Genomic DNA, 20,488 nt, shown 5'->3' on the forward strand with positions numbered 1-20,488 from the left:
CCTTCAGCCCCCACCTTGTTGTAGAGCTTCCACCAGCCCCAGAAGCGCAGCTGCAGGAACTTGGGCACATTCTGCTGAATGACTTTCAGGCCAATTCTGCAAAAAGAAGTGGGATTACATGGGTTAAAATGAAGGTGTCAGGACCTGGCTTCCCTGGGGAGGGGAGTGGGCAGGAAATGGAAGCCAGTAGATGTACTTTGTGCAGACACAAAAATGCTTTCTCAAGACCCCATGTTGCCCACGTGGTCTGGGGCAGCAAGACTCAGGCTGGAGCCAGAGCACAGCAGGGGGTTAAGGGAGCAGAGATGGAACCCAGTGGAATCAGGTCCCTCCCAGATGGCTGAGACAGACCAATCATTTACTCCTGCATTTTCCCTCCTTCCGCTCCTTCACCAGAAATCACCCATTAGTCTTTAAATCCTAGATCTGCGAAGTCTCTGGAATCTGCCCCCTTCTTATCCCCTGTAGCTTCATTCAAATGTCATTTACTGAAGACCCCACCATGCACAGAGGCCCTGGGCTGGATCCGGCCGACATCCCTCATGTCAGCTCCTAACTGGTGTCCCTGCCTTCAGTCCAGGGTCTGATGGGTTCCTTATAGAAAGAGGGAAGATGATGTGAAGACACAGACGTGGGGAGAGCACGTGTGAAGACAGAGGCAGGGATTGGAGTGATACATCCACAAGCAGAGGGACACCTGGGATGACCAGGGCTGGCAGTGGCAAGAAAGAATCCTCCCCTAGAGGCTTCGGTGGGAGCACGGCCCTGCCAACCCCCTGACTTTGGACTTCTGACCTCCAGAACTGTGAGAGGATAAATCCGTGTTGTTTTAAGCCACCCAGTGTGTGGAACTTGGTTACAACTGATACAGGCCCCACACATGGTCTCTGGACCAGCAAAGGCATTGATGCCCACTCCTCCCTTACCACACGGTGTGGCGGATGGAGCTGACCCCTGTGTGTGTGGCATGTGTGCGGCTTCAGCAGTCCTTCCTGTTGTTGTTTGTGAGTGCTACCTTCGTTCCAGCATCTTCTTGAACTCGACCCTCATGAGGAAACCCCGGAGCCGACACTGCAGCATCGTCATGATCTTGGCCAGACGCTCGTCCCGCATGTCTTCAAGCTTGGCCAGGATGCCCGCATGGAAGAACACCTGGGGGAAAGAGGCACCCCTCTGAAAAAAGCCCAGCTGTCACCCAGTGGCAGCCACTTGAGGGAGTTTTAAATCAAAGAATCAGAAGGTCAGAAGGGTCCTTAAAAGTTAAGGGACCCAGTCTGGTGCTGATGCCTGGGGCCAGAAGGAAACAGCTGGCCCCAGCCTGGACACCTCCAGCAGCAGGGCACCCACCGACAGCCTCAGCCTCAAGCTCCTCTCGCTAGGGTGCACCCCAGATCCGCCCAGCACCACGCTGGGCTCCAGCCCTGGCCTTGCACTTACTAGCTGGCTCACCTTGGACACATCTCCCCACATCTCTGAGCCTCAGTTCCTTATCTGTGAAATGGGGATGCCCATCCCTCTCTCAGAGGGTTGCTGTAAGGATTAAATGAGATAATTGGTGGAAAAGTTCTGTGAAGTTCTAAGTGAAATGTGGTAGATCATCACAGTCCTCACGTTATGGTGATTGCCCTGCAGCCAGGGTGGCAAGGGGCCTTCCTTCCTTGCCACCACGTAGAGCAGTGTTTAGACAGAGTCACTCCATCGTGGCCCCACAGGATCTGGGTGTGGGGAGAGGGGATAGTGACCAGCCAGAGTTTGGGTGGGGGTGGTTGACTTTCTCAGAAAGAAGATGGAGTTTACCACTACTACACACTTTCAGCTTCAAGCTGGAGTATGAGGGGGAATCACCCCAGGAAAGCAAGGCTGGCTTTGCAATGAGTGTTAGAGTTGGAAACACCCAGCCTCAGGGAAATGCAAATTAATGTCCCAAGATACCATTTACCCCTCCCGACACTTGTAACATTTCCAACTTCTGATAAAACAAGTGTTGGCACAGGTATGGAACAAGGGGAGGGCAAATTGGTACAAGAATTTTGGAAAATGGATTGGCATTCTCTCGTCAAGTTGGACATTTGTCACCTGCAAAAGGCAGCCATCCTCCCATATATCTCAGCCTGGGCTGCTCACAACACCTGCCTGAAGGGTTTTTGAAAAATGCAAATGCCTGGGCATAAAGAATTTCAAACAATTCCTGGGGCAGGGCTCAGGCACTGGAGTTTTTAAAATCTCCCCACATGATTGTAATGTACAGCCAAGGTTGAGGACTTTGTTCTAGAGAAACTCCAACACAGGACCATGGGCAAGGATGCTCATGGCAGCACTGCAATACGTGACAATGAATGAGTGTCACGTACCAACAAGGACAACCTTAGAAACAGAATTAAGTAATGAAAGCACGACAATGAAAAATGCCACAGAAGAGTGTTAAGTATGATATTTCCATGAAACTCAAAACCAAGCAAAACCTGGGATTGTGTACCCATGTCATAAAACTGATTTTTAAAAGGTAAAGGAATGGTTAATATAACAATTTAGGACAAGGATTATTGCTGGAGGTGGGGAGAAAGGGGAAGAAAGATGTGCAAAGGTTATATTCTGAGCTTTTAACTGGGTTTGTGGGCGCTCACTTTATTATTATGTCTCATAATGTAAAATCTTTTTATATGCTTCAGATGGGACATGATAGAAACTTTTAGAAAGATAGAAGGTGCTAGGAGATCTGCATTCTGGCCTCAGCCTGCCTCTGATGAGTTAGGTGTGTTTCCTTGGTCAAGTCACTCTCCTTTGGGGGCCAGAGAGAGTACAACTGCAGGGCCCCCACGACCTCCCAGCTGCTGGTGCCTGTGATTCTGCACGTGGGGGCTGGGAGCAGAGCCCCCAGCTGGGTCCCTATGGGGAAAGGATGGAAAAGAATGCTCCTGCTGCCTCGCACCCCCACACTGCAAGAAAAACCTCTCAAGGAGTTAGACGTCACAAGGTAGAGAAATCAGCCTTGGTTTCGTAAAATGTTTCTTGATATTTCAAAATTAATTGGAGTTGAGGTTTAGTATTTGAGGCAGGCATGGGGTTGGGGCCTGCCTGAGCCAACACCAAGGACAGGGACACCATTTATAGGCAGAGCCATCCTGATCTTTGTTCTGCCCCTGCCACCAGAGCCTCAGGGAGGAAAACTGTCCCCAGCAGCACTGGGCCTTCCGCAGGACTTGGGATGCCTAATGCAACCCCTGAGCAACAGCAGGAAGTGGTGCATTTGCCCAGGTGGTAGCTGTGGCAGAGTCTGGAGATACCAGCTCAGGCCACACGACCAGCAGTGGTGGGCCTGACACCAACTAGCTCTATCCTGCTTGGTTCTGCGAAGTGGGGCATGTCACCTCCACCTTCTTGCCAGGCTTTCTGAAGCTTCCTATCTCTCAAGGGTGGGTGGGGAGAGGGGGGGCCTGCTGGTTTCCAAGGTTCCTTCCAGCTCAAGTATTCAATGATTCTGTGACAAAACCTCAAGTGCTTCCTGTAAGTCAATCTAGCTGTACACAGCACATCTTAATTGTGAAGGAGGCCAAAGCAAACAGTTCTGGCAGGTTCTAGAACAGCGTTACAATTCTACAAACACAAAGTGTTATAAAGCAAGGAGCTAGGGACTCGTTCTGTTCTTTTTGTGGTGCATCCCTAGAGCCTGGCACACACTCCATAAGCATTTGCCAAGTGACCAGATGTGTTGGAGGAATGTGCACCCTGGGAGCTTCCATGCCAGGCGTACATCACACATGAGACTTGGAGAGAAAAGTGATCTGCTCTAGGCTGCACAGACACTCCTGCCTGCAAAGCCAGTGCTCCTTCCGGGTCACCTGGCTGTCATGTGGGGTGCAGTCTGGTGGGGCAGCTGTGGATGGACACCTTGCACCACTGGCCTGGCCGGCACTTGCAGTCCCAACAGGAAGCTGGGGGACCAGGAAATGGGATAGACACAGGGCAACCTGTGAGTCAGAATCAGGAGGCTGCTCTGAGTCAGCCCCAATTCACCTGCCAGCTCAGAGCTGGGGCTGTAGTGCTTCCCTGCCCAGGCCCTGCCCACACAAACCGCCGTGCTGGGTCAGATCCAGGACCTTGATTCTGACGGGCTTCTTTATTCTTAGAAACTTAGGGTTCATACAGTACTAAGAAACATTCTACCATCGATTGAGAACCACTCTGTGTTGAGTTGGGTTCTATGCATGTTGCCACTAGTCACCCCAAATCCTGTGAGACTAGCATGATTTTTTTTCAGGAAACTGAGGCTCTCAGCAGTTGAGGGACTTGCCTAAGGCAGGCAGCTGGTCAGTGGCCGAGCTGGAGTTCACGCTCTGAAGCCCACCTTCTTGGAACAGGGCTGAGTGGGTATAGGGAGGGTGTCTGCCCCAGAAGACCCTACCTTGGTATGCCCAATTTTGTATTCATTTGAGTCCAGGCCGATGTACCCAAGAAGCAGCTCCAAGGCCTTCTTCTTGTCCATGAACCCCTGAGGAATCAAGTTGGGGTTCAGCACTTGGTATCTGACAGGAGAGAGACCACTGACAGTCATCATCATACTACGCTGGCAGCACACAAAGTGCATTCACGCAGTTATCTGCGGATTTTTGAGACGGGCTTCGAGACAGAGATTAGACTTGTTTTATAGATGCCCAAGGTAGGCAGAGAGATGAGATCCACAGGAGGGTTTGGGGTAAGGGCTACAGCTTGGGAGTGAATGTTGGTATGGGTTGGGGATTCCGGGAGGAGGTGTTCCCAGAAATGAAGAAACCAAAATCCTTTCCTTCCTGGCAGAGCTTGGAGTAGAGAAAAGGGCACTGGCCCAGGCATACAGGAATGGCTTCTTTTCTTGGGCTGTCACAGCCCCCTTTGTGATCTTGAACAAGTCCTTCCCCATTTAGGGACTTCAGAGGGCCTTGAACAAGGTGACCTCCAGTGATCTTTCCTCCATTAATCTGTGGTCCTGTGTTCTGGGAAGTAGGGCAGTAGGAGAAGATAATGTCTAAAGTAGGAGTCTCAGTTTAGTTCCCCTAGAAGCAGACCCTGAGACAAGGATTCGAGTGCAAGTGGTTTATTTAGGAGGTGGCAGAGTTGGGAAGTGAGTAGAAAGCCAATTAAATGCATGTTATCAAGGCAGTTATGACAGTGGGGGAGCCCTGGGAGCAGTGGAGAGAGAATTTACACCATGGAAATTGGCAGATACTACCAATCAGGGCTTCTTTTTGTTTTTAACCTGGACAACCCGGTTAAAAATTCACCAGCACACTGCTGTCTGAGAGCAAGTATAGAAGATGTCTCGGAGTTCGCCTTCCAGAAGGGTGAGGGAGCTGAAGTATTTACACATCAACTATCCTCAGTCACTGATGGGGGGCTACTCTGGGGAAGGTGTTAATTCCTGGGACTCTCAGCCTGACAGGGAGGGGCAGGCTGTATCCAGCGGCCAAAGAAATGCAGGTTCTGGCAGGTGAAAGCTGGGCCAGCATGTACTAAGGCAGTGACAGTGAGGAGGTATTGACAGGACACCATAGTGCCTGCCACAATGGAACAGGACTTACCAGCTGGCCAACCTCTGGAGAATAGAGCAGTGCACTCAGGGAGACACCACTCACCTCTGTTTGAACTCTGAGTACTGCAGCCTGTTTGGGAAGCCCTTCCTGCAAATACGGATGCCTTCAGGACACCGTTGCAAGCCAGTTGGTGCATGATCAGGTGAGCATCCACCACACCTGCCAAGGGGGAGGGCACAGGATGGAGAGTCACTGCCCTGGGGTGGTACAGGCCAGTCCTGGCCACTCAAGGAGGCTGAACTGAGCATCTCTGTCATTGACCCCCATCTTCTGTCACTGCTTGGGAGGCCTCAGGTCCCTACTATTCAACCAATGCCCAAAGGATCTCCTGAGTGTGTTTTCTGGCTGGGTGGGCACCATCTGCTTTATAATGCAGCTAGACCATGATTTTTGAACCACCCATTGTTGGGGATTCAGAGCCTCGTTTAGCCCCCATCATCCCTGACAATGCAAGGTGGACTTAATTTGGAACAAACACTAACTTGGAAGACCCTCAGGAGACATGACCCCACAATGTACCTGATTGCTGAAACTCATTGGGGACAATGCAGTGGACAAAATGGGGGGAGGTGCTGTGGAGGGTGGCCATCAGCTTGTTCAGTTGCTCCTGGGGACAAAGAACAAAGAGAGAGTGAGCATTGATGTTGCAGGACACTCACACCCAGGAGGTCTTCATTTAGAGTTTAGTCAATTAAAAATAAATTAAAATTCAGTGCTCAGTCACACCAGCCACTTTTCAGCACTAGCCACATGTGCTTCGTGGCTACCATATTGATAGTGGACAGCGCAGAGAGCACATTTCATCATCGCAAAGAGTTCAGTCTTTCTTCGTGCAACATCTCTCTGTTGGCTGCCCTTTGTAAGATGTTTCCAGTAACGCCCAAACTTCGCGGAAGTTGTGGCCAGCCCAGAAGACCTGTTAGCCCACTCTAGTACACACAATGTTGGGCACTAGTATCGCAGTTGGTCATGTTGCACAAGTCTCTTCACTCTCTGGGTTTCAATCCAAAATGATGTGGTTGAACTGGACCTTCTCGAGGGTTTTTTTCTACCCAATGATCCTGTGATTCTGTGGCCTCTTCAGAAGGAAACAGACTCCTCTAATTAAAGAAGCGATCATGGACAGAGAGATGAAATCATCCTGCCCCGGGCCATGACATGGCAGCCAGACCACTGACCATTGAAGAGGAGGGTTAGGACACTGGACCCCAGGTGGCCTCTGGGCAGCCCTTACTCACCCTGTAGAAGTTGGAGACTGTCATGAAGGAGGACCCTCTCTTCTGCTTCTTGGCTCCAGCTGAAGGAGGGACAAGCACATTTCACATTAGTACTCAGCATGGGGACAAACAGCCCCGTAAAGTGCTCTGTGCCAAAGCACATGCATTCTCTGGGTTTAAAAAGGCTTATCCTGGGACTAAGTGAGGTGGGACTCTCACACCAGGAAAACGAGATCTACCAGGGGGCGGTCAAATGGACAATCTGTCATCTAATTGTGCTCCCTGGGGACTGTGCAGTCCTTTGTGATTTAGGGCTGGTGCAAGGTGACCAACTCCTCCCATTGCCTGGGGAGGAACAAGAGCCCCCAGACCATCAGAGAATGTACACGTCGGTGGTGAAATGTTGCTGAGCCAAAGGAGATTTGCTGTTCCTGCCCCACTGAGCACAACCTGATTGGGCAGCTTCCACCGGGGCTGTGAGCCAGGTGCCCTCTATCAGATGAGAGGCAGGGCGAGGCTAGGTGTTTGCCTCAGACAGGAGAGAGGGAAGCAGAGAGGAAGCAGAGAGGAAGCAGAGGGTATTTGGGTGCCAACTTTTAGAAAATAGCATCTCTCCACCTAGAGGAGGTATGGGCCCAGTGAGCAGTTCAGTCGATGGAGGCTCCCAGGTTGTGTCTCCACCCCTCTGTCATAGTTCCATCCATGGCCCACCTCAAGCCTCTGGCCATTCATTCATTCATTCACTCATTCCCCAAGAGTTGAATAAGAGAGCTTTGTTTCCTTCTTTCCATTTTGGCCACTACAGGGCATCAGCACAGGGAGACGGGACACAACAAGGGCTAAGCCATACCTGGACCTTCCTCTTCTTTGAAGAGAAAGCCAGGAGTCCCACGGACGATTTCTGGAACAAGCCTACCACTGTTTCATTCAGGGGTTCTTTTTTTTCTCCAGCCAGCCTGTGATGTTGTAGCCCACCGGGAGGGGGAAGATGCCAGTAAGTTTGAGGCTCAGCCTACCCCTTTCAGGTCCCACAGGTAGAACCTTCACCCACAACTCCATCTGCTCTGGGCTTCCAGGACCAACTTTCAGCTCCCTCTCCTGGAGCTTCACTTGTCCTGATGACTTGCCTAGTATCCTGGGGTTAAAGGCCCCATCATCTGCTTTCTTGGGCATTTGCAGTTTGCCTGTCTAAAACAGCCCATCTCTGAGCTTTGCCCATAAACCAGGACTCCTTGGTGACTCTTTCCTGGGGTATGACCTTTTGTACACTTGCTCTGCTGGCCACACTGAGCCTCCCTGATCCTTGGGTTTCAACTGCCCAGGTGGGCTTGCTGTCAGCAACTGGCCACAGCTATAGAATCCTGAGCTACATGAAGAAATCTACAGGGGCTTCTGGTCTCTCCTTGTTGGAGATCATGCATCCCCTCTTACGATACTGCAGTGTCTTTGGCTGGTGGAAGGTGGACTCCATCCATCCAGAACTCAGAGCTCCAGATATCCAGGTAATTGGACATCTGCTAATTTCCACTTCTCATTTTGCCACGTGGCCCCAGCAGGATGGCTAAGGAGTGAGGAGGCTTTCAGATCCTTCCACTGAGCACAGAGAACCGAGGAAAGTAGATGAGAAGCCACAACCTCTGGGCTTTCCATCTCCTGTGCAGCATACAGACAGGTATCATCTTGGGCCTTATTTTAGGGCCTTCTTGGAAGTTCACAGGTCCCATTTGACTTTGAATAGTCTATTGCTATAAATACAGAGCTCTTCTCTGTCTAGTGTGGGAAGAGGGGATGGAGAGCTGCAATTTGATCCCAGGCCTGATGTTTGCTCAAAGTATTGGCCCAGTGCATTTTGTGAGCAGTTGGCATTGTTATGGTTAATGACATCATAAACTCTTGGCACCGATGCCCATTGCAGTTGTGGCTTTCCTGACAGCCCCATGCTAAGGCTGCTGTTTCCCTGCAGTTAAACCCCCAAAGGCTCAACAAACTCTGTTGGTACCAGGCGTGTTGGCACTTAGAGCAATATTGAGATCCCAAGGAAACCAAGCACATTCTCTTACACTGGCAGAATGAATGTTGCCTCCCCTATTAATTATACAAATAGAACCTGAGTCCTGGCTGTGCTTAATTTCCCTCTTTCTCAAGGACTAAATTTGTCATGAGTGAAAAAGCTACTCCATAGATGTCACCTTGTACATTTGGTGGTCACGAGCTGTCAGAGGGACAAGTTCTTCAGTTGGGAGTAATTAATGGGCTCATGAAAAAATTTTTTCCTTGTTACAAGGGTTGTCATTGCTGGCCAAGATTGAAGTTCAGCCATCAAACCAAGGGCCGTAGACAATAGTGTGGCCTGGGCAGGTCTGATGGCACCAACTGTGGGCTGCTCCCTAAGGGGCATGTTTGGCTGGATTGCTTTGGAATTCTCAGATGGAGAAGTGATGAGGAGGTATGAGCTGGAGCTCATTTCAATTGGCTGATCACCCTGTAATATCTTGGCTGTGCTGGTTGGAAGCAGGATGCCCCTGGAGGGCTGTGTCAGTGTGGACCTATGATAGCAGGTGTGGACCAAGGGGCTCTGAGGCCGGTACTTACAGTGCCTGCGTAGTGGATGAGCTCAAAATGGGCCTCGGGCCCCTTGCCCTTGCCCACCTTGGGCTTAAGAAAGTTGCTGGACTTGCCCAAGTGGTTGTCATACAGGGCTGCCTTGAATGTGGCATCCATGGCTTTGGGGAAGACGCACTGTTCCTCCAGGATGGAGAAGATGCCCATGGGCTAGGAGGGAAGAGGACAAGATGGTGTTAGGGGAGGTGGCAGGATGCACAAGAGGCCACACTAGCAGTGGGCCCAGGGGCAGTGTAGAGATGTATCCACATGGCCATCCAGGAAGCAGAACTCAGACATCTGGGAGCAGCACCTGGTGCCCTGTGGCCTTGTCTTCAAACACCATGGCCAATTAGACTTGAAAGAGGTTTCCACACTTGCTCAAAGTCAAGTGGCAAAGTAGGGTCCAGTGTTGACTCTTTGTCCTGCCTCTCTGAGAATACTGATGTCTGAATGTCAAGAAACATGCGCAGTTTATAGCCACCATGGCACCTGTGAATACCTGGCATGTCTGAAATGGCCACAAAGCCTTGGGGGGCAGGGAACTCCCACCACTTGCTGCCTTGTCCCTGAACAGCCCCAGCCCAACACCCACCCTCAGTGGTGTCCACTTCAGCTTGCTCCTCTCTGGGCTTCTGCTTGAACTTCATGTTCCCAAAGTACATGATGCCCTCTCTCAGCTTATAGACGCCCATCTTCTCCTCTGCGCTGAAGCCCAGCATGTCGAAGGCGTCCTGCAAAGCAACAAGGAGGAGAAAGTCACGTGACTCCCAGCTTCTCATCCCACATGACGGAGGTCGTGGGACTGCCGCTATGAGGCCACGCCAATGGGCCACTGCGGCAGGGCGTGGGCACTGGAATCAGACACACCCTGGACAGGGAGGGGTCAGATCAGATGCTCTGCCATCTGGCTATTTTATTTATTTAATCTCTCCAGCCTCTGTTTAGCCATCTACAAGATGGGGATAGTAAGTGATTGTCAGGATAGATCAGAATGATGCTTGACACACAGTCAGTGCTCAGTAAAGGGGGTTGTTATTATTATTACTACCCTTGTTACTATTGTTAGGGCTTCATGCTAGGTACTCGGAGAGGGGAAGGCAAAAGTAAATCAGGACTCGATTCTGTCATCAAAAAGAAGAGAGAGCCCAGTACACAAGTAATCCTAATGGAAGTCCCACATGCTCAGTGTCATAAGAGAGGAGACAGAGAGTGCAGTGGGGAGTGGTAAGGTGGGAGAGTCGCTTCTAGCCAGGCTGGGTTGTAGGAACGTTGTGTGGGGTCGATGGCCCCTTCCGTCCCTGTAGAATTCTAGTTTGATTCTGCAAAGAAAAACTCTGCTTGCTGCAATAGGCTTGGGATAAACACCAACTGCAACCCCAGAAATCTCCAGGGAAGAATCCGGGCCTGTTGTCTGACAGCTCTGGGTGAGACCCCACCCCGACGCTGGTTCCAGCAGCCATGCATGCAGGGCCCCAAAGTTTCCATCCCGGGTCTCCCCTTGTCCCGCGCCAGCCGCACCCACCCACTCACGTCTGTGATCTGCAGCTCCTCCCCGTCATCCATGTTGTCCACCACAGTGACGCCTTGGCTCACCCAGTGTTATTGCCTAGCTTTGGGGACCAGCAGCAAGCTCTCTGCCAAGGGCAGCAAAGCAGGTTAACAGCTTGGTGGTACGTGGTTTTCTTCTCTTTCATTCCTAACCAATTTCTCTAAATGCCTCTCACATACTGGGCATGACGGTGGGCATCGTGGGGGTTATAAGGCCAAATGAAACATGGTCCCTGCCCCCTGGGACCACCAGAATCACAGATGGACTTGAACAGCCTCATATATGGAGCTTTAGAACAGCAAGAGGGTCACGGGAACTTGGCTGCATCCTCTGTCACTTGGCTCAGTACCTGGCACCTAGTAGGCACCCAGTAGATATTTGGATAATAAATGAATTCTTATGTCTCTCCTTCGCCTCTCATATAAAGAACAGGTCACATGCTAATGTAGAAGGCAACATAATGGCTGCAGCAGGCAATACAATCGCTTGCATGTGACACACATGGGAATGTTGCTGCTTTCATAAAGAAATATGCTCACTTCATTTTTCTTCAGATGTGTGCCCGTCTTGGTCTATCTTTGTATATTTACTTTTGGAAGGAGACATTGGTATAAGAAATGTTTCCCTTTCATTTTATCTCTCCTAAAGGGAAAAACTAAAACAAAAGAAGGAAGATAAATGGTGGTTGCCATTCTGCTCCAGCATGAGGGAGGCAATAGGGCTTGGTGGGGAGTTTGGTGAACAAGAGGGCTTGAGCACCAGCCAGAGGGGCCAACATCACTCAACTGCCCTGATTAGTACCACGTGGGAGGGCAAACTCAGAGGTACTGGATCTTCTGCTAATCTAAGAGAACCCAGGAAATTGGATTTTTATGTGAAGTCTTCCAATTTTAAAACGCCATTCATTAATTTAAAAATATACTTTGTTCAACACAAATAAAGCCCCCTGTGGGTGGAGGATGGTGCCCAATGCCCTCATCTCTGGCTGGGTTAGGAGGTATGCGTGTGGAAGATTGAGTCTTCAACCCTCCTCCCACCTTATGTCCTGAGAAGGTCTGCTGTGGATGGTTGGCCATGTTGGTGCCTGCACAAGGGCATCAAGTTGAGTGGCTGAGTGTACTGTGCTCTCCCAGCTGTGCACCCAGTGTGGGCTGTGTCCACCCAGGGGGAGCCTGTTGTTACTGAGCATGCAAGCACTGGCAGGGCTAATCATGGTCCTGGCTGGACTCCTCTGCTGCTACCTAAGCATTAGACTCAGAGACAGCAGGTCTCAGTCATAGGGGGATCTAAAGCCTCATGTCCCAGGTTCATGTCTCAGCCATGAGTTGCAGGCAGCCGAAAGCCTCATCTGTGAAATGGGTCAACAATGGCAATAAAGGCTACTGTGAGGACAAGATGTGCAAGTAGGATTTTCAGAAAATCCTATGTGACGCATAGGACGCATAAAGTTATGTGACGCATTCACATAACTTTAAACTGAAGGGATTGTCATAGGACCACAGAGGTGACACAAGATCCTTTGCACACAGGAATTGTTTTCATGATTGAAAAGAGGAAAAGCGAGTTCGGGGCAGGCAGACGAACGTGAGGATCTTTACCAACAAGTTCAGGCTTCTTGTTGAGAGAATCTAGTAGAAAATGCGGTAGCCTCTCTCGGCTGCTTGCTGTGAGATGACACGAGATTTCTCTAAGAGATCTGAACGAGAATAAGCAAAGATGCTGGTGAGAACAAAGCTGTCTCCCTGGAGTTCAGGGTTCCATGGAAAGCAGGAACTCCCTCTCTGAAGCCCAGTGCAGTGGCCAGGTCGCCAGCGGTGGGCCCCACTCTCCCCTCTCCCCAGACACACAGGCTCGAGGGCCTGACTGCCCTCGGGGAGGCCTTTGAGTAGGGCTGTCTCCTGGGCACCAACAGGCCGCACTTAGAAGGGCCTCACACTCGCTTTAATGCTCTGCTGTTGCTGTTTTGAAATTCTTAATGCATTTTGAACAAGAGCCCTTCATTTTCATTTTGCACTGGGCCTCACAAGTTGTGTGGCTGGTCCTGCCTGGATGAGCCCTCCACAAGGGCCTGACTTACAGCTCTCGATGTCAGCTCCAGCCAGTTTGCCTGTAGTTCCGAAATGGATCCGGATGAACTTGCCCTGAATAGGGAGGAGAGGGCAGGGGTCAGGAGGGAGCTTGTCCATAGCTTTAGAGCAATAAGTGGCCTGGATTTGGCCAAGGGTCGCTGTTTGGGATGTAACCGGGGCACACGTGGTTGTATGCAGAGCCTTGGAGTTTCCACGAAGAAGGTCTCAGAGCCTGAATCTAGGGTCTGCCGTTTGGGGCATTTGTGGCGGAGGGGAGTGCTCGGCAGGAGGGGCTGCAACCCTTTGGGATTCTGCTGAGAGGCCAGGCATCGTGGGAATTTGGCCAGCCAGGCGGTGGAAACTCTTCCGAATCTCCTTATCAAGAGACAGCTCCTTCCTCTTCCTGACTTGTGGCAGAGCCACCAATAGATTCTCCTGGAGACAGGCAACTCTGTCTCTGTCTTGGCTGCTCCTGGGTCTGCCCGCCCTCACCTCTGTCCCTCACCCGCTGGCCCCAGCCCTGTTTCCCAGGGGGTCCCTGCCAGCTCCCTGGGCTTCGCCATGGGAGGCCACAGAGCAGGCTGGGGAGGCCGGATGGAAGGTCAGGGTGCGGCTCCTCCTTGGGCGGCATCTCAGCGGTGCTGAGTTCCCCCATTCAGAATCCACCACGGGCTCAGGGACAGCGCCTCTCCTATGTCCTTCCAGGGATTGCAGCTTCCCACGGCTGAGAATCTCTGCACCAAAGCCCCTTGATTGAAATACCAAAGTGGGTTCTGTTCACCGATTAGGTCCTGATTGGCACAACTTAAAAATCTCTGGGAAGGAGATGCCTGGAATTTCCTCGTTCCCTTCACCCTCACTTAAATTAGCCTCCGTTTCTTCACCTGGAACAGCGTCACGACCCCTGTCCTAGCACCCCCGGGCTCACACTTACGAAGCGAGAGGAGTTGTTGTTCCTGGTGGTCTTGGTGTTCCCGAAGGCCTCCAGCACAGGGTTGGCCTGGATGATTTGATCCTCCAGGGACCCCTGGCCCTGAGGGAAACCCAAGGTGGGGTGACCAGGGCTGAGGGACTGGGCTTGCTAATGACAATGGCTTATGTGCCAGGGACCCAGGAGGGGAGTGGCCTTGGGGCTGCTGGGAAGTCAGGGCCAGAGGGGCAGCATGTAGTGACTTGGGTGGAGGGCCACTGCCTGACAGTGTCTGTCCTTCTGCGGCTCTGTAATGTCAGGTGGCAGGTAGGTGGGGGATAGCCTTGATTCCTGGCTATTTCCCACTTTGCTGTTGGTGGGGACACCCCTGAGTGAGCCTGAACGCGCCCCTGTGCGTCCTTGGTCTCCCTCTGAAGCTCTCCTATGCTCTGTCGGCCTTTTACAGCTGCTGCCAGCCCAGACTGTGCCCCTCATACCCCTGGGGCAGCCAGAGCCTGCAGAAGCCGCTTAAGGCGGAGCCCCCTTTCCTGTCTCTCCTCTGCCACTGTCCTCCTGGGGGCAGATGTGGCCTGGGGCAGCAGAACCAGTGCTGGGGGAGGAGACCATGTTCTATGGTCACCTTTGCCCTGTGTGACCCCAGCCAAGTCGCTTTTCTCCAGGCCTCAGTGTAATCGTCTGTAAGATGACCCTGACCCCCAGAGCTACTGTGAAGGTCCCACAGGCTCTGCTGTGTGTTGCAGAAGCCGGAGAAGGGAAATGGACCCTGAGTCCACTCGGTGGCTGTAACTTCTTATCCAAGGACTGCTTGCCAGTCCCTCCGATGTTGGCGAAGTACTGGATCACCTTCTTCGTGTTCTCAGTCTTGCCAACACCGAATTCTCCACTACGGGTAGAAAACAGGAGTGGAGAGAAACGCCGGAAGAGGGTGCATTGGCCAAGAGAAGGAAAGCAACAGAGAATACACATTTCTAGTCACATTGTGCCCCTGGCCTAGACAGAGAGGCAGGTGGGGAGGCCCTGGGGACCCAGAGGCCCCCCTCGGGTTAGCAGGTGCAGCCTCACTCGCCCTGTTGTGCCCACTCACCGCCTGCAGAGTTCCCTACAACGTCCCCCAATTAATTCTAAGAAGGCTTAATTACATGTATAAGACACAGACCTAATTATATGTGTATAGACTGAGAGACAGAAGAGTCATTTACGTGATTAGCATAGACTGATTTTCACGTTCTGTAGGGAAGAAAACAGCAACAGGAAAATAGGAAGATGTAATTAGGAAACATTTAGAAACTAGACATTTGATGATACCCCAGCCAAACATTCAGCCCTTCCCCAAGTCCCAACCAGCTGAGATCGTGGCCTTGGCTGCACTTGGAGGCCAAAAACCCAGTATCACGTGGGATCCGTGACCACATGCCCACCACTGCAGTCTACAGAGAGGGCCAGGAATTTATCAGCCACTCTGTTTCTACCAGCCAGTTCTCTTGGGTCGTAAAGCTACCCAGTCATAAGCGACATAAAGAGAAATGGTCACAAAAATCACATAAAGGAGCCACTATACCATTCGGCAAAGATTGTCCAGGTAATGGTCAAGGGTATTGACTTGAGTTCTGGGCAAGTTACTGACATGGGCATCCCATGGGTTTGTGAAGCTTAAACGAGATAGGGTGTGAGGTAGGGCTGGTGCCCGGTGGGTGCCACGTGCGTTCACCGAGCACTGGCACCCTGTATTAATACCACATGCAGCTGCTGCAGATACTCAACATCTAGCAAAGAACTCCGATGGGCAGTGTCTCTTGCCACCCCAGCCCCAGCAGCCCCCACCCCCTCGCACCCATGAGCATATCGTGGTAGGCGTTGTCAGAGATGGAGAAGAGGTGGGGCGGCATCTCTGTACACTTCTTGCCCTTGTACATGTTGGCCATGTGGGCCCCACAGATGAGCAGCCACAGGCCTGAGTAGGTCTAGTGGGAGGAAAGGAAGATGGTTAGCTGGCCCTTCCTCCTGGGGCCCTCTTCCCTCCGCTGAGTGCATGCAGGTCCCAGCCTATCGCAGAGCAGGCTGTGAACAAAATGAGTCTTCTAGGGCGAAACCTATGCCTGTCTGAGTCTCCATTCATTGAGGAAAATGAGCTTTCTTTTTAATATATATTTTTTTCTTTTGGTTTGATGACAGATGCTCCTTGATTTATGATAGAGTTACATCTGGATGAGCTCATGGTAAGTGCAAAATGTTGCATGGTAAGTTGATTTATGATATTTTCAACTTATGATGAGTTTATTTAGATGTAGCCCCATTGTAAATCGAGGGGTGTACCCAATGAGTATCGCTTTTGCACCATTGTAGAGTCAGAAAATCGTTAAGTTAAACCATCATAAGTTGGGAGCCATCTGTATTTGAATAGGTAACACAGTCACTGTGTAGACACGTACACAGCCAAAGGTCCCCACCTGCCTGGTGCTCAGCCCTCCCCTCAACAGGGTAAACTCTATGCTAGTTTCTTATATCCCCTTCTGTGGTTTTTGATCCATATAAAACAAACTCAGAGACACATTCTTAGCCCCTTCCCCTTGTTTATAAAACAAAAGATAGTATTCTACAGTACCGTTTTATGTCTTGCTTTTTCCACTTAATGTATCTGAGAAATTGTCCATGGGTGTCCAGTGTGACACTTCTGGGGTGATTTAGGAGCTGCGGAGTCCTCGCTGTGTGGACACAGTCCCCTACCGGTGGGCACCTGGGTTTGACCTACTCTTAACATGAGATCCCAACTTCTCTTTTCACCATAAGATTGCAATTTGGTAAGAAATCACCCCATTAAAAAAAAAAAAAGACAGAAAAACCAATGAGGTAGTAAAATAAATTATCTGAGGGAAGGGAGAATAAGTACAGACAAGAAATGGCCAAATCAACACGTCCCAAACTTTCCCTTCTCCTTGCTGGACAGTTGCACCGACTGCTGATGCCTCCACCATGCGCCTCTTTTCAATTCAACTTTAAGCCGTTGCATTTTGGTCCCAGTGCCCCGCCCAGCTTCTCCATAGCGTAACTGTGATATGCTGAGTTTTTAAGAGGAAACTTATTAAATAGAACGTGATCCGAAGCAAAAGTAGCAAAGAGAAGATGAAGACCCAGAGGGAGAGCTGAGAGTCTGACAAGCAGCATCTCATCCTGGGACTGCAGCCACCACGTCACTCTTCCCCTCCAGCCCGTCTCAGCTCTGGCGTGGGGGCAGACGGCAGCCCGGAAGCCAGCTCCATCCTTGTTTTGGTCAGGAGGGGTATGAGAGGGAAGCGGTTGGGGCTGTGAGAGCAGCCCTTGCCTGCCAGAGTTGTTCAACTAGTGGTTCCATCGAGGTGCTTTGATGTCAGAGGTTTCTCCCTGTCCTGGTCCCTCAGGTCACACTCCGCGGAGCCTGCAGTCCCTTAGATGGAAGACACGGTGGCCATCCTCCAGGAGCAAAGACTTGGCTGCAGAGCAGGCCTGAGTAAGCCCAGCCCTGACCTTGGCCATGGAGCCCACGGACACCAACATTCTCAGTCCCGGCTCCAGGCTTGGCCAAGGGTGCAAGTAGCTCTTGCTAGACCTGAGGCCAGAGAATGCCCCACTAGCCTCCAGGCCTGGAAGATACCTGCAAGAGCTTTCCAGAGATCTTCCAGGGCTATAATGCTGCTGGGGCCCGAATCCAGGACCAACGTAGCAGTAAAGGAGGATGAGGGGAGCGGGGCACAGCAGCCACAAACCCAGGGAGGGGAATCTCCCATGGCCTCCACCTTGAAATCAGGAGCACTTCACCCATTCCTACAAGACAAGCACCTTTTCTCTTTAGTAAAGACATCTGGAGAGACAAACACCAAAACTTCCTTACAACCCTCTTAGGAGTTTAGTCACCAGCACCTTCAGGAAATCATTCTCTGTCTTAGGATTTCCAAGACACTTAGGGGACTGATTGTAACCTACTCTGGTCATCACCTCAGACAAACAGAAACTGAACTTTTTCAAGGATGCAGCCTGTTGTCCTTCCTAAGTCTTGCAGGCTGCATTTAAATCACATTTCCTCAATGTTTGTTGGCTGGCTGGCTGGCTGGGTGGATGTTTGGGTGGATGGATGGGTGTTTGAGTGAATGGATGTATAGATGGATTAATGGATAAGTGTTTGGATGGATGGATGTTTGGATAGATGGATGAATGGATGTTTGGATGGGTGGATGGATTGATGGGGGATGGATGAATGGGTGTCTGGATGGATGGATGGATGTTTGTATGGATAGATGGGTGGATGTTTGGATGGTTGGATGTTTGGATAGATAGATGAATGGATGTTTGGATGGATGGATGTGTGGATGGATGGATGTGTGGATGGATGGATGGATGTGTGGATGGATGGATGGGTGTTGGATGGATGAATGCATGGATGAGTGGATGGATGGACATTTGGAAATCACCATGGGGAAAATGATGTTTTAATTGGAGCATTTGAGGAAGTAGGGAGGAACATGATGAGGAAGATTTCTGAGTGACAGCCTCAGTACAAGGTGTTTCAGCTGTCCGTGGAGATGGTGCCATCACTGAGATGCTGAAGGCTTGGGTGGAAGTTCTATCATGTCAAAAACATGGTCCCTGTGTCCTTGTCTGAATAATAATATGCATTAGGAATAGGGAGGGTGGAGTAGGTATCCCTCCCTTCAAAAGAGGGGCAGAAGATCTGCAGGCCCCTGTCTTCCCCACCTCAGCCCCACCCTGGGCACTCACATAGATCCTCATGCTGACATAGCACTGGCCTCATTCAGGAAGGTCATGTCTGCCGTGTCACTGACCTGGTAGAATTTGGGCAGGTTCATCTGCTGGATATCATCCTTCTTCATGGTGACCGTCTGGGGGGTCAAGACAAAGCAGCAGCGTGAGGTTTAGCAAGGGGCCTGCAGGTTCCCCGAGCGGCTGCCTCCTCCACCCACCGATCCCTGGCTGCTGTGGCTCCTGGGGAGCAGGACCCGAGTGGGCCGCAAGCCTTGAGCACACCGGCTGGACAGAGGCGTCCCCACCAATATGCTGTATGGCCTGGCCTGCCCAGTGAGCCGCATGAGGGCTGCAGCAAGACCCAGTTACTGGCCATAGGTCTGGGCCACATGGCCAACATCTACAGATACTGCCCAGCGAGAGCACCTGAGGGGCTCCTGAGAGACCTGTTGCCAGGACCAGTGACCCTGGTGATGAAACCCTCAGAGGCCCTCAACAGGAACCTGAGCCCCTCTTTTCCCCTTGTAGGCATCAGATTCTTGACCATACCTTTATGCAAGACTTGGCCCCGATGTTTGGGGGAATCTTTTGCTGTCACTAGCTCCAACCTCATCTCTCAGGCCAGTTTTCTGAATGTCGAGGAGTTCCGAGACCTCAGGCCTCAATTGTCCTTGGTCATTGATGGGAGACCAATTGGGGATGGCCAGAGCCCTGAGTGTCACCTCAGCTCAACTGTGGTTGACTTATCTGAGCCTGGAAAACTTGGCATCTTTCATCCACGCTGTGCCCTGGGAAATGCTACAACCATCCTCTAACAGGAGTACAGGCTGTTCCCTCACATGGAGCCCACTGTGAAACTCAGGAGGAGGGAAGGACCAGTGCTGGATGCTGTGTGTCAAACCGCTGGTGGTTGGCAAGGCCTCATTTGCAGATGTATGTATGTTTGGATGGATGGATGGATGGATTGACGGATAAGTGTTTGGAAGGACGGATGTTTGGAAAGATGGATGAATGGATGTTTGGATGGGTGGATGGTTGGATGGATGGATGAAGGGTGGCTGTTTGGATGGTTGGATGTTTGGATGGATAGATGTTTGGATGGATGGAGCTTTTAATACCTCAGTTAGCCTGACCCTTTAGGCAACGTGTCTTTTAGAACACTATAGACCAACCTCAGAAGCTGCTGGTGTAGCCTCGCACCCGGGGAAAAGATTATGTTTATTGTTTATAGTTTCATACATCAGCCAAAAGCTGAATGGAGAGCTTAAGCACATTCCTAGGGTGGCCTTATTCTGATAAATGTCTTCTCTCTCTCTCCTTTTTCTTTAATTGGAAGGAATTTAAATAACAGATTTAGAATCTAGTGAGAGCCTCCTCTCTGGTGGGTGGTGGCATTTAAGGCTCAAACCAGCTAGAGATGTTGATGTTGATTAAAAGTCTCAGGTGACCAAAGGCATGGATGGGGCTCCCGGAAGCCGGATGAGCCACAGGCGAAACTCCTCTGAACCAGCAGGGCTGGTGCTGTGGCGTGTGGTCATTGCCTGGCAAGGTCTAATAGTGGGAAGTCTGCCTGGTTGGCAGGGAGCAGAGGTGGTCTAGTATTCCTTTCAGCCAGTGACTTTTTACTTATTTATTTGTGAAATAAGTTATAGTTAATTATACCTATATACTATAATACCTTTCTTTAAACCCAGTGTTACTCAGTAGCCTTCTGTCTTTCTTCATATGTATATCAAGTGTTAAACATAATTATTGCTGGGCCTTTGACCTTTGCTTTTGTTTAATATAAAAAACTGTTGCTATTAAACATATTTGTA

At 50.8% G+C, this 20,488-nt stretch overlaps 1 protein-coding gene across 1 annotated transcript in view; it reads right to left on the minus strand.

The window, feature by feature from the left end:
* The window catches only part of MYH16 (myosin heavy chain 16), a gene marked incomplete at its 3' end in the record, with an annotated part of 46,280 nt that overhangs the window by 23,314 nt on the left and 2,478 nt on the right, over positions 1-20,488 (minus strand). Inside the window, 21 exon segments of the mRNA XM_069486776.1 lie at positions 15-96; positions 1,016-1,152; positions 4,403-4,523; positions 5,610-5,676; positions 5,679-5,726; positions 6,087-6,174; positions 6,806-6,864; positions 7,635-7,661; positions 7,664-7,726; positions 7,729-7,761; positions 9,379-9,556; positions 9,763-10,119; positions 10,919-11,022; positions 12,536-12,559; positions 12,562-12,633; positions 13,015-13,078; positions 13,941-14,044; positions 14,735-14,820; positions 15,137-15,164; positions 15,769-15,898; positions 18,716-18,808. Coding sequence (XP_069342877.1) covers positions 15-96; positions 1,016-1,152; positions 4,403-4,523; positions 5,610-5,676; positions 5,679-5,726; positions 6,087-6,174; positions 6,806-6,864; positions 7,635-7,661; positions 7,664-7,726; positions 7,729-7,761; positions 9,379-9,556; positions 9,763-10,119; positions 10,919-11,022; positions 12,536-12,559; positions 12,562-12,633; positions 13,015-13,078; positions 13,941-14,044; positions 14,735-14,820; positions 15,137-15,164; positions 15,769-15,898; positions 18,716-18,808 — 1,965 coding nt within the window.

This window comes from Eulemur rufifrons, chromosome 14 (genome assembly GCF_041146395.1).
Source record: "Eulemur rufifrons isolate Redbay chromosome 14, OSU_ERuf_1, whole genome shotgun sequence".
In the NCBI taxonomy this organism is placed as follows: Eukaryota; Metazoa; Chordata; class Mammalia; order Primates; family Lemuridae; genus Eulemur; species Eulemur rufifrons.